The sequence below is a fragment of the Scardinius erythrophthalmus genome (assembly GCF_964197995.2).
Source record: "Scardinius erythrophthalmus genome assembly, chromosome: 8".
Classification (NCBI taxonomy): Eukaryota; Metazoa; Chordata; class Actinopteri; order Cypriniformes; family Leuciscidae; genus Scardinius; species Scardinius erythrophthalmus.
The window spans coordinates 16,895,442-16,909,673 of NC_138228.1; the positions used below are offsets into that span (position 1 = coordinate 16,895,442).

Genomic DNA, 14,232 nt, shown 5'->3' on the forward strand with positions numbered 1-14,232 from the left:
TCATTATTCATATGAAGAACCAGTGTTGGTTCAGTTCAGTTCAATAACTGTAAAGTTCATCAATTATGAAACTAATTAAATTCCGCAATAAGCAGCTCTACTGAAGACAATAGTGTCATTATTCAGCTCGAGTCAGTTCAGTGATTGAAATCAGTTCAATAGTGTCAATACTGCAAAATGTATAAATTATGAAACAATTTTGATATATAAAGCAGCTCTGCAGAAGGCTGTCATCATCCAGCTCAATTCAGTTATTATCCGATAGCGATTCAGATTACTGAATAGGGGCTTTCGGACCACAAGATCCTTTTCATAGTTCCTAGAACTATTGGCGGAAGTAGCCAGATTTTGCCGTTCGCACCGCAGGAACTAGGAGCGATTTTAGTTCTAGGAACTCCTTTTGGAGGAACTAATTTAGCTTCTACTTCAGAGTAGGGTCTAAACCAGCACTATAGGAACTACCAGTAACGTTAGTGTATGCGATTGGCCGAACGCACGCGAAACACCAGCATCCGCCATTTTTTAAAAAAGCTGTGTAAACACAGATTATAGCCTATTTGCTCCAGAAACTAACTTTATGAACATGGAAAACAGTGATAGATGGGCCTTCTTAACCTTTATTATACAATACAACCTAATTATTTTACATAAAAAAAAATTTTAATCCATTATTTGTTACACCATGTATACAACATGTTATTGTTACACCCTGCCCAGTGCTGTCCTCCACACAACGTGTAATATAAAGCCTATGAAAACAAATATTGTGACTGTATCTATGTTGGCTATGCTGTACATTATAAGAAAAAAAGGGTTAAATACAAACATTACATTCTAAACCTAAAATCAACTGACTGCTAAAAGAAAACAACACCAACAACATTAAAAACAAAAGCACGTATGAAGAACACACATTTACTCATATGAACATGGTTATATTACATTAATGGGAAATTGACATTTTGTCAGAACCTCTAGTAAATTATTATTTTTAATTATTTAATGATTATTTTTAAAATTATTATTATTATGTTATTTTGTTTAGTTCGGAATCGTGGGAGAATTGCAAAAAAAAAAAAAAAAAACATTTGTAGTGTGCACTTGGCTTCATAAACTCCTATTATATGTGTGAATTCAGTGTTTATGATCTCATGGTGATGATGATGTCATACACTGGGCGTTTTGGGGTGTGGGTATGTGTGTACATTTTCTATGGGGTGAGAGTGAGAACAGCTTGGCTTGATGCTGGTTTTGGACTCTTGCCATGGTGTCTGATATCATGAATTAAATTAGCTTATAGCAGGACTGGTGTCAGTCATATGATCTCCCCTTTCATCTGGGCTGTTTCTTCAGCCTCTTAACCATTGACCACACGTGATAGATTAGTGGAAGGTCAAAGAGAAAAATAAAATTCAAAGACAAAAAATGTGGGGTAGCACTTGATGTTATCCAATTGGAATTGATTGGAGAATCCAAAATAGAGTCATACTCAGTAATGTCAGTTCACAAAGAAAGTTTCTTCTTTGGAAAAACATGCATGAATTGTGCACAATAAGGCAATAATAAGTAAACAATATCTATTTTGATTTCACATTCACTTTAAAAAGACTATTCAGTGGGACATAATGGAGGGAAATAACTCCACCACTGGTTTTAGCTGTATTGTGAAAAGTTAGGCTGTTATACTTTATTGTTGCTGGTATTATTTGTTTCTTCCCATGCAGTTTTGCTTATATAAGTAGAAAACAAAAAGTTGTTGTGCATTACTCCAGATTTCAGTGTCACATGATCCTTCAGAAATCATTCTAATATGCTGTTTGTGGCAAATTCAAGCTGAATATGTGCATTGTTATAAATACACTACAGTTAAATGTGCATGTGTGTGTGTCATTGCTCTGTAAAGTCGTCAGATGTTACAGGAGACCCCTTTTCTCCTGTAGTGTCTGAAAGGATAGAGAGATTTCACAGAGACACTCTCCAAAACAATGTCCCTCTGTTCCAGTGACAGAATTATGCCTGAGATTTGTGTGTCATGCAGCGTGTGGTGCCTTTCTTTGCAGTAGATTTGCTTCATAGGTTCACTGCAGGAAAGTTCTGCCCCTCTGGAGTTCCCATGAACCCCACCCATAACTGATTTTTCTCCTAATGTCTTTCTTTTCACATCTTTGTGCTGGACATTTTCCAATGGGAAGCAAAAATTATTTATTTAGCTTCTCAGCAGTTCCAGACTTGGTGGAGTGGAAAAGCTCTTTGCAGCTAAATTCTCCTGTCTCTCACACACACAGGAACTTGGAGGCAAGAATTCCCACTCTGCTTCACTTGTATGTTCATAGTGATTCTGGGAAGACAGCTGTTTAAATGTGCCATTAGAAGTGCTCACCTAACAGCTGGTTTTGGAGCTTATAGTCATTCAACATTCAACATATGACATTCAAATGGATCATATTTACTTCATTTTATGTCACTGTGAATATTTTTTTACTCCGAAATACACTACCGTTCAAAAGTTTGGGGCCTGTAAGATTTTTTAATGTTTTTTTAAAAGCTCTTATGCTCACCAAGGCTGCATTTATATGATCAAAAAAATACAGTAAAACTGAATTATAATTATTATTCTAATTCTGGTATTCTGGTTTCTATTTTTAAATATTTCAAAATGTAATTTATTCCTGTGGTGTAAATTTATCCTTGCTGAATAAAACTATTAATTTCTTTAAAAAAAATCAAATTCTTACTGACCCCAACGCTAGTGTGTGTCACAATAAGGAAGATTTCCAAGTGCCATGCCATATTGTCTGATTTACAGTGACAGGACACACTTTGGTTTCAGGGCTTTTGTGCAGCCCTAGACCAAAGATACAAACACACACACATAACAGGCTTGACTGGGCACTAGCGACACAGCCAGTGACCCCGGTCATATTCTCTCTCTATTACTGCTGACCCTTCACTGATTCCCAGACCTTCCCACACACACACTCATTACCCCCTTCTAAACACACCAGACACATCATATTCCTCTGCAGAGATGCAGTTATCTGTCCATGATGCTGTTTCCCACTGGGTAAACAAACACTGATTTAATTTCTTTAGCATTGTCTGGTGATATTAAGGTATTGTTGTTATGTAATCCTTGCCAATCTTTCCAAAAAATTCCACTGGCTTCCTTGTAAACATCTCAGACCTTGATGCATGCACACACAGCTTTGCTCCATGCTCTGATCCACATGGAGTTTCTGGTAAACAATTAGGACCCTTTGTTCAGTTCTGTCCGGAAACACGCATACACACACACACATTCTTCCCCTTTCAGAGCGTCGAAAGAGGTGAAGTACACACCCTCTCAATAAGCGAGAAGGTCAGTCTGATTGTTTAAGCTGAAATCTGGAGCTGCTGATGCTTGTTTGACCTTTAAATGTTTCTGATCTTTGACCTTTAGGTTACACGCACACATATACGTATTTGGTCAAATGTGACTTATGTCAACCCTTGATTTGATCTAACCCTGTGTGTGTGTGTGTATTTGTAGGCTCTCAAGAGTCGGACAGCTCCCAGACCGCAAAGAAGGACATGTTGGCGGCTCTGAGGGCCAGACAGGAAGCACTGGAGGAGACGCTCAGACAGAGAATAGAGGAACTCAAGAGCATCTGCATCAGAGAAGCGGTAAGTACCGAAACAACCTTTCACTTCAGCATAACGGCTTTTTGAAAACCTAACTTGACTTGCTGTCTACAATCTACATTGGCAGAATTTTCTTTTTCTTTTTTTTATTGTGTATTTGCCAGAGAAGAACAAAGACAATTCCACTCAATATTTTTGTGTGAAGAATGTCAAATCATGCAAAGGGATACAAATTAGCCACTTATTTCTATTTACAATTTGAATTAGTATCTAATATACTTGAACTTGTATTTTTTAATTGTCATTTATTAACTTTCTCTGCTATGTTGCATTAACATTGAGCAGTGCATTCTGGGATTACATGAAGTGCTGCTGTAGATTTTGAACAAAACAAAGTATCTGATAAGGCAGCACACTTCTGTTTGAAATGACCTTCACAATGCAAGCACACCTTAGGATGACTAAAAACTGCGTTGCAAACAGTCAAGTCTGGATTTTGCTCACAAAAGTTTTGATCAGAACTTGTATCTTAATCTATATGAATAAACACTTACACAAACAGCTGGATTAAAAGTGTAACATAGTGTGATTTGTTTCAGGAGCTGACAGGAAAACTTCCAAAAGAGTACCCTCTGGACCCCGGCGAGGAGCCGCCCACCGTCAGACGCAAAATCGGCACAGCCTTCAAATTGGATGAGCAGAAGATCCAGCCCAAAGGAGAGGTCAGAGACATCCAACTTCATCCCGCCCTTTGACCACTGTCACGACCTCGCTGAGTGGGCATCCTGTTTATAGTTTGATTTAATTGGTCCCGTTCAAACTTCTGACCCCCTGACCACAGCGAATGCTGCACAATTTTTTCATCATAAGCTGCCCTTTAAGCCAAACTCAGACTCAGATGCTCATGTTTGTGTGCAGGGGTCTATGAATAGCTCCAGTCTGGCATGATCAGGGGAAGTGGTGATAGTGCAGTGTATGTGTTGAGTGTCAGCCAAAGGAACAGGATTACAAAACCCAAAAAGAGCTTAGCTTTGTGAATGTGTGTGTGAAAGAAGCAAGCTGAAGTTATATAAGAGGTTACAATGTCATCTTCGCCTCGGATTGTATGTGCCTTTTACATGAATGATGATTGTTGATTTTGGGTGATTAATCGAAGGCATTGATAAGAGGCCACAATGTCTTAGCTCTCTCAATATGTGTGTGAGAACTAGACAATTTGGCGCCCGTAGCTGTCTTGTTATTCTGACGGAGTGTGTGTTTGCAGTTTCACAAAGTGAAGAATTACATGTTTTTTTGATTGATTTACTCATTTTGTGTGTGTTTACATCTGTGTATTTTTAGGAAGAGGAATTGGAGCGTTTGGAAAGGGAATTTGCCATCCAGTCTCAGATAACAGAGGCGGCGCGGCGGTTAGCATCGGATCCTCACATCAGCAGCAAGAAGCTGAAGAAACAGAGGAAGACGTCGTATCTGAATGCTCTGAAGAAGCTGCAAGACATTGAGAACGGCATCAACGAGCACCGCGTTCGCTCCGGGAAGAAACCCACGCAACGTGCCTCTCTCATCATAGAGGGTGAGGAATTACGTTTATAAAGATGTTTTCACTCAGTTACTTGTGAGTTCGTTAAGTGTTTCCTCTGTAAAGTCTTTCATGCTGAGAGCAAGAGTAATCACACCTCCCCACAGACCTATAAAACAGTGTGAACGTATGTGTTTGTGTGTGACCTCTGCTGTGAAAATTCACTCATTTTCACACTCAGGTTGCAGCGATTTGTTTGACATTTTGGTGTGTTGGAGTTTTCGCTTTGTAATTGTCTTTGTCTTTGTTTGGCAGAAGCAAATATCGGCTCAGAGGACAGCTCGTTGTCTGACGCACTGGTGCTGGATGATGGTGCGTTTTGAACACTTTTATACACGCATACCAATTTTAATTCTATAATCTAATTTCAAGTTGAAGCAGAATATTTAACAAGCAAAATTTAGGGCAGGGTTTGATTTTATCTATCTATAGTTGGGTGTTGGAAACAAGAATTAAGTGTTTTGTTTGTTATATCATAAAAGTCACAATAAACAATAATTATTTTGCCAAGTAATATAGTTTACAGATACAAAACATTTGCCTAATTAATATTAATTAATTTGACTCATTAATATTTAGTATAGAATTTAATTGATTTTTTTTTTACAATAACTTCAAATGGCTCATGCAATCAGATAATCCACATCAAGCCATTTTGTAAACTATTTAAGTTCTTTTTTTATTAAATTAAATACATTTTGTTTTTAAAAAATGAATTTAAAAGTATTTTTTTTTTCCTTTCTAACATTTAGCAATTTTGTCCACAAAGGAAACACATATACACACGCCATCTTAACATTCAGTCATATATTTATCTCAGTTCATCTCACTCTGTGCTCCAGATGACTCCCAGGTGACAGGAACCCCCACGTTCTCTCCAGCTGCCTCCCCACACAAAGGTCTCCCTCCCCGACCCCCGTCCCACAGCCGGCCACCTCCCCCCCAGTCCCTGGACGGACTGAGACACCTGCACTACCAGCGCAGTGACTACGACAAGTCCCCGATCAAACCCCGCATGTGGAGCGAAAGCTCATTAGACGAACCCTACGAACGGGTGAAGAAACGATCCTCGCACTCCAGGTACGGACCAAACCGAAAATGTTTGTTGTGCTTGGTATGAATATTTTGTTGCATGTTTAAATGAATGAATCGTGTTTATTCTTTTCTCTTTGTGCAGTAGTCACAGGCGGTTCCCCAGCACAGGCAGCTGTGAGGCGGGAGGGAGCAACTCTCTCCAGAACAGCCCGGTGCGCTCCCTCCCGCACTGGAACAGTCAGTCCAGCATGCCCTCCACCCCTGACCTGAGGACACGGAGCTACGTCCACTCAGCCAGGTGCTGCCACACACCCTGCAATGTCCTCTACTGTCAACATGAGAACATTACCTAGTGTTTTATTTAACATACCATTTACATAATTATATTTTTATGTCAAATAAATTCATCCTTATTTTAGACAAATCATTCATATTTTAAACTGTTAAATTTAATACAATTATATATGTATACATTTAATATAAATAAAAAAAAATCAACATAAATCCAAAATCAACCCTATTTACCGTTATAGTACTCGTTCATGCATGATTCATTAGTGCTCATTATTTTGAGAAAAGTAATGTTAGTGTTTGTGATCTTTCTTTAAATAAATTCCTACATCAATTCCTATTATTTTTTCAACATCAACTCAATTCTAATTGATAGAATCCATCCCTTGTTGCATTTTTTCATAGAATATACTAATTCAATTTGAAATACACCGCATTGTTTCATGTTGACGTAGACAATTTGTAGAAAAAAATAATAATAATAATAAAAACACAAACACACAGATATACAGTATATATATGTAAATATATCCAAACAATCCACTAAAAGTCAGTTTTCTATTCTTTCTCAGTTTAACTCAGCCCTTCCGAGGCCGGAGTTCCAGTTTGGAGTCTCAGGGGAAGCTTCTGTCCTTAGAGGCAAACACAGAGGCAGGACTTAGCCCTGACCTCTTTCTGTCAGGACCCCAGAGGACAGGAAGCAATGGCTCTGTTGTCCCCGACGACTGCTCATCTTGCACCAGCCACTCCAGCTCAGAACATTATTACCCCTCGTCCACCTCTAACCCCAACTACTGCACGTTGGCCGAGGACTCGCCATCCAAAGCCCGTCAGCGCCAGCGACAGCGCCACAAGTCCGCCGGACACCTGGGTGCGTCCAGTTCCGGCAGCATGCCCAATCTAGCGGCCCGTAACGGGAGCACCCACGGAGGAGTGTGCGGGAGCCACCAGGGTGTGTACCTCCATAGCCAGAGCCAGCCATCCTCACAGTACCGTATCAAAGAGTACCCGCTGTACACAGAGGGCAGCAGCCCCAATGCCGTGGTAGTCCGCAGCCTGGAAAATGACCAGGAGGGGCACTACAGCGTCAAGGCACAGTTTAAGACCTCCAACTCTTACACAGCTGGGGGGCTTTATAAGGAGGGGTGGGGCTCCGGGGAGGATGGGGAAGCGGGTGGCGGCAGCGGGAGGTTGACGCCCTCCCGCTCGCAGATTGTGAGGACTCCGTCTCTGGGCAGGGAAGGAGGAGGAGGAGGGGGGCGGGCAGCGGTGTCAGAGGAGCTGAGGTGCTGGTACCAGCGCTCGTCTGGATCGATAAAGGAGCACAGCCGCGTCACACACACCAGCTCCAACGCTTCAGACGGCCGTGGAGGACGAATAGGGTCGCTAGTGAAGGGGTCACCAGGTGAGCAGGACAAATATATACCATGCAAGAAATATATAAATACTCGATAGAACTCAATCAGTGTAAACGTCATTAATTAAACACAAACTTGGATCCAGAATGTTGCTAAAATTAATTATTTATTTGTAGTGTATATATATAGCCATCATTCTTCGCAACACAGAATAAGAATATTTTCTTAGTGACAGTTATAACTCTGTCTATGCAATTCTCTTGTTCTATGCAAAAAAGAACTGCACGCTATCTATGATGTCTGATAAGCAGAATTTGTCAAACAGATTCTTTTATCAGTGTTGAAGTGTTGAACAATAGAGTTATCAGTTTGAATCAGACTCATCTGACATCACTTATTAAACTGCAAGTCTTTTTTTTGGTTATATATGATTTCAGTTTAGCTGTTTCTGAGGTCTGTGACACTGAAATCAGTTTTGATTAACTGTTGTATCGAACGACTCTATAATTTGACGTCTAGAAAAAGTTAGTTGAATCTAGACTTTATATATTTACAGATCGAGAAGCTCCTACTTATTTTTATTAATTTATTTATTAATAGCCCTGGGTAATGAAAATGAGGCTGCGAGAGAAAAAAATGTCCATTCAACATGTTCACAATCCATGTTTTATGGTGTTTGCATTCATATAAAGTATCTTTATTCACTGAATGATCAACACCCAGGTACCCAATGGTAAATAAATCTGTCAATGGACAGTAATTCTTACCCTCACAGCCTCATTTTCATTCATATGTGTCCTCTAAGTAAGGTCTGTACATTTCACTTCATTGCGTACATGCTACTCCAATGATTGAGTGTGTGTGTGCGTGTTTGTGAAAGAAAGTAGTGGAATAAGACCTAATTGGTAACACTTTATTTTACAGTGTCCTTGTTACATATGTTACATGTACTTACTATAGTAATTAAGTAATTTATGCATAATTACATGCAACTAACCCTCAACCAAATCCTAATCCTACCCTAACCCTATAGTAATTACATGTAGTTGCTTAATATTACTCAGTACTTAAATATATAATTACACTGTAACAATGATACCTTAAAATAAAGTGTAACCAACCTAATTTATGTGTCAACTTCAGTGCATTGCTGTGAGCCGTGTGTGTGTGTATAGATGCTGTCAGGGTGGTCTGGTCAGTGTGTGGGTGTGTGTAGTGGGGATTATCGCCTCTCTCTGGGTGGCAGAAACACTCCAAACCTTTTCCAGCAGATCAAGAGGGTGTTGGCAGCAAGCAGTCATCTTTATCTCCAACAAGTTCACCACGTGCATAAGCATATGTGACTGGAGTTCAACAGTATGCATTAGTGTCTTATAGTGAAGTCTATGTGTGTTTCAGCTGCATCTCCACACAGTCAGCGGAGTGGGACTCCCTGTAGTGAGCCTGCAGCTACACCCCCCTGCAGCCCACAACACATACTCAATTGGCAGAGCGGGTAAGACATAGAATCAGTGTATTTAAGCACGCAGTATAAATATTTGTATATAATTTTTCACTTTAAATAAATGATATATATAATATATATTTGTAGTATATGTAAATAGTAGCTAGTCAGTGTAAATAACAAAAACTGTAGTATTCAAGTGGCTTGTTAGATACTGTGCTGCATCTCTGTAGTGGATTGACCGATCAAAATCATTTAATAAAACTAAAGTCAGTCACCAGAAGTAAAGCAAAGGATGTGTTTCACGTGTAGTCAACGAGAATAGTGTTGTGCAAAAAAAAAATAATCACCTGTAATATTTGTCAGTGATATCACTCAAGGTTTATATGGTTCTCCATGCACTTAACTTTGACCAAGAATGTTTATATGTACTTCAAAATTTTGCCAAGTTTGCTCAATTGGATTGCACTGTGTTTGTCAGTAGGTATTTACTCCAAAGAACAGTCTAAATTTAGACATATTTGAGGATGTTGGTCAAAGTCTGAGCTATGGAGCATATTGTCTTGGTTTAGATGTTCACCTAACTATACCAATGCTTTGTCTGTGTTGTTCACTTTAATAGTGTGTAACAGAACTATCCCAGTGTCAAAATTACACAACTCACTCTACATTAACTGATCACGGCTACCCACAAACGCTAACCTCTCTCTCTCTCTCTCTCTCTCTCTCTCTCTCTCTCTCTCTCTCTCTCTCTCTCTCTCTCTCTCTCTCTCTCTCTCTCTCTCTCTCTCTCTCTCTCTCTCTCTCTCTCTCTCTCTCTCTCTCTCTCTCTCTCTCTCTCTCTCTTTGTGTCTCACTAACCCACCTCTGCCTGAATGTGTGTGTTTTCTTGGGGCAGTGATACGACTGAAAGTTCTCCTACTGAAGACCGTTCTCCCTCTCACCAAAGCACTGACCAGTAGAGAGGTACACTCTCTCTCTCTCTCTCTCTCTCTCTCTCTGCATGTTCTGTATCTCACTCTTTCACTACTTCACCTCTCTGATTGTGTCATTTTCTTGTGTTGGAATGTAACTTGTAACTAAATTTATTTCAAAATACAAATTTTATTTTAGCGTACTTCATTATAAAATTACTAGGGAGGCAATGACTCCTTGAAAAACTTTAAGGTGTAGGCAGTATGACCAAAATTAAAAATATAAAAAAGTAATTTTATAAAATGGTGAATCAGTTTCTTTATATATGTATTTATTTAAATAATAATATTTTTAAACAATGATTGTATTAAATATATTAAGAAGGAAATCTAAAATTACATTTAATATTTAAGATATGTTTAATACAGTAAATTGAACATGTTTTACAAATAAAATATAATTAATAGGGGTGTGACTATGCACTTAGTTGAAAAAATGCACTAAAAATGCACTATTTTTAAGAAATCTTCAGTGACAAAATATGACTGGAAAAAGTATTTTATTCGACTGAAAGTCACAAAATGCAAAACAATATGGTAATAAAAGTAGACCTTAGTGAACAATAGCCTTAAAATATGACTTAAAATACATAACATAATAACAACGAGGCAATAATAATGCAGGTGTCTTGATGAAAATGCTACCTATGAATGTCACTTCAGTTTTACTTTCTGAGTGCTAATTATCATAAGCAGTAAAAGACACAAACTCATCTCCGACTGATATCGCGAGACAGCTTTTCACCTCCACGAGAAATATCGTGGCACGAGTTCTCCTAACACCCCTAGTAATTAATCTAATTTTATTCTTTTTTTCTTTATCACTTTTAATAACAAGTCTTTGTCTTATTTGGGATTCTCATTTTTCTTCCTTGGTTCCACGTGCAGAAAACATAAAGTCGTTCCAGTTGTTGGCCATGTCCAGGTTTTTGCTTTTCCTGTGCTGATTTTTGGGGAACATTTGTGGAAATCTGCAGAATGTGTTTAAATATGCGTAAATGATTAGGGATAGTTGAAAGCATGTTCAAATGACATATCTGACTTTTTCCTTGACTTGTCATTGCAGATCGCCGTTCGCTGATAGTTGTTTCCTGAGCAGTCCCCTGTGCTCTGAGATAGCGGACGTACAGTGGTACGGGCACGAGAAGGCAAAGCCGGGAACGCTCGTCTAAACCATCATCCCTCATCCCTCTCTCTTTAAAAGAGTGTTCAGAAGGCAGGCCTGACCACAGTCTGGACCTCAACTCATCCGAACACACTTATGGCTGGAGCCAGTACCACCACAACCTCGCTTTCATCTCTGTCTCTCTGTATACCCGGCGGTACAGTGTTTATAAACTATGGGAATGCAAGACTCTGAATGAACTGAGCTTGACCTTGTCTGACCCTCCCACTCAGACTTTTGAACTTTGACCCAGTTAGCTGGCAGCCGGTTCCTCCATATGCACAAACCCTCTGTGTTTATTCCATCGCTGGAGTGATGTGCATAAGAGAGACGTCTTCTGCGCGTTGTACTATAAGTGAATCCCACTCATGCACACACACATGCTCAAATAGACATTCGTCCCCTGCTGTCGTGTGTGTCCCTCTGCACTAATGTCAGAGAGCCGGCGTCGTTCTCTCTCATGCGCATGACATGCACAAAAACACATTCCGATGGATTGCTTTGTCGTCAACCATCTTTGTAGATCTTTATGTTCTCAGTTCTGTTTAAAAAAAAACAAACAATATGTGACCACACACCCCTCTTTCATTACCCATCTCATTTGGACCGCAGCGCACCATAAGCCCCTCCCTCTGCCTGTGGACTTTGATATGTTGTGAATAACAATAGAGCATTTAAAATGGCAGAAGCCTGTCTTCGGTCATCCTGGATTGGAAAACGAGCCCCGATATCATATCGCTCAAGATGGTGATACATCTTATCTACATAATTTCAAGGAAATTCAAAAACATTGTGGTCTTTGTACGTAATGTTGGTTTGTCATTCTCAAGTTCATTGGTTCTTGTCCAGAAAGTTCAACCATTTTTGCAGAACATTAGCTAACTTTTAGAAGCCATAGCTGTACAACAAATCTGAAGCATTAGGTTAGAGGCATTAGCATGACCATCGGCATTGAACGACCAATCTGTGAAGTACTGCAACTCAGGCCGCAACCGGTGTACTTTGCTAGTAAGGCAACTTCGCCACCATGGTGCTCCGAGCCTGAACTGCACATCCCACAATGCCCTGCTGTAAGCCCACACTGCATGCAGAACCGTCACTAACCCCCGCGTATAGTGTTGTGACATCAGTGAAGTAACGAGACACACGAAAATACCTTCTCCAAACACTCCTGGCCTTATCGGTTTTCTGTTTTTATGTATCTGTTTTTAATATTCAGGATATGTTCACATTTATAAATCCGTCAGATGAGCACAACACAACGTGGCACACAGACTCGATATTTCAACGGAAATGACATTACCTCCTCCCTGAGCTGTCGAAGCCTTTCAGGAGAACAGCATTCCAGAACGTGACACGATTAAAGCAGGTGCTTAGTTTTACAAGCGACCCGTAAGAAACCATAAGCTCGAACAATACAGGGTGTTTCATGCTTTCATCATGCAGTCGAAAAGATCCGAAACCACGTGTGCCCCTCGCCTCGATCGTCCGATCGAGGAAAAACATCAAGCCATAACGCTAAAGACATTGTTAAACACTCTGCAAGATACTTAAGTACCTTAAGAAACAGGTAGCTAAAAGCACACCCTTTGCCATTACTACAGAAATTCAATAGTTTGTGCGTTAACATAAGCAGTCACTACAAATGTGTGTTCAAAAGGGTCCAAATCGCCAGACGCTAAATCTAAAAGTCATCTGATTCATGCCCATTCAAAGACATTTTTATCTGCCCTAAAATCGATTGTTCATTGTTTCCGTGCATGCTCAGCACACTGTGTAATGCATCTTGATGTTAAAACTAAAACCCGGTGTGAAAACAGCCCTAATCGAAAGTAAAACACCTCATCCGCGTCTACGTTTAGAGGTCGTTCGGACCTCGTACCCTCTTAGGCCAATGTGAGCTGACTCCTATCGTCTACCTGTACTCGATAACAAAAACATAAATCTTTTTATATTAAAAAAAAAGAAAGAAAACTAACAAATTTATCAACATTTATAGGCAGGACTGTGGAAACTGGGTTCTTTTAAAAGAAAAAGTAAAACCTATCATTTGTTTTTTATAAATCGGTATTCGTTTTATTTCCGTGTCTTTAAGCTGGTAAATCGCAACAACACGTTCAGGTGCTACAGGAAGACCAGTTGCTGCTTTGGTTTCCGAGCTGTAGACTTTTCCTAACTGTTGTCCATAGTTTTAATACCAGTTGTGCAAAATGAAGGACTTTAGTTACTAAACTGTCTTACCACTTCATCTTGACAATAGAGCATGTTTTATGAGTTCATTTTCAGATATAACCGGACACAATAAAATGGTGTTGTAGAAAAAAATAAAAGTGGAATTGTTGGGCAGGTTAAATATAACCAAATTCCACAGTTAATTTATTCTTTTTTCTATTAAGAATTTGTATAGTAACATTTTTCAAAAACCGTGTTGTTGGCAACTGATACTGAATTTTCCAGATGAGAAATGTTGGTGGTTCTTGAGATTCTGAAATAAATTATTGCTGAATGTTCGCTAAACTGAAGCGTGAAATCACTTTATTGCTATTATTCAGACCGTGTGATAACAGAGTGATATGCATGGTTAATGTATATTTATCGTTATTCATAACGCAGCATGCCCTTCCAGGTGGATGAAGGTGATGATCCGCTTCCTCCAGGCGTAATTGAAATTCCCTCGTGTCACCTTTGTGGATTATGTTTCTGCATTTGTAACGAGATCAGCCGCTGGTGAAGCTGACGATCGCACCCGGTGATTGAAATACCAG

At 39.5% G+C, this 14,232-nt stretch overlaps 1 protein-coding gene across 1 annotated transcript in view; it reads left to right on the forward strand.

The window, feature by feature from the left end:
* frmd4a (FERM domain containing 4A) overlaps positions 1 to 13,987 on the forward strand; it is a 68,333-nt gene extending 54,346 nt beyond the window's left edge. The window contains exons 14-23 of the mRNA XM_081372837.1: positions 2,286 to 2,295; positions 3,530 to 3,663; positions 4,221 to 4,343; positions 4,963 to 5,194; positions 5,456 to 5,512; positions 6,043 to 6,280; positions 6,378 to 6,533; positions 7,099 to 7,931; positions 9,283 to 9,379; positions 11,369 to 13,987. Coding sequence (XP_081228963.1) covers positions 2,286 to 2,295; positions 3,530 to 3,663; positions 4,221 to 4,343; positions 4,963 to 5,194; positions 5,456 to 5,512; positions 6,043 to 6,280; positions 6,378 to 6,533; positions 7,099 to 7,931; positions 9,283 to 9,379; positions 11,369 to 11,474 — 1,986 coding nt within the window. The 3' untranslated portion in view covers positions 11,475 to 13,987. The remainder of the gene's footprint in view (positions 1 to 2,285; positions 2,296 to 3,529; positions 3,664 to 4,220; positions 4,344 to 4,962; positions 5,195 to 5,455; positions 5,513 to 6,042; positions 6,281 to 6,377; positions 6,534 to 7,098; positions 7,932 to 9,282; positions 9,380 to 11,368) is intronic.
* The last annotated feature ends 245 nt before the right edge of the window (positions 13,988 to 14,232 follow it).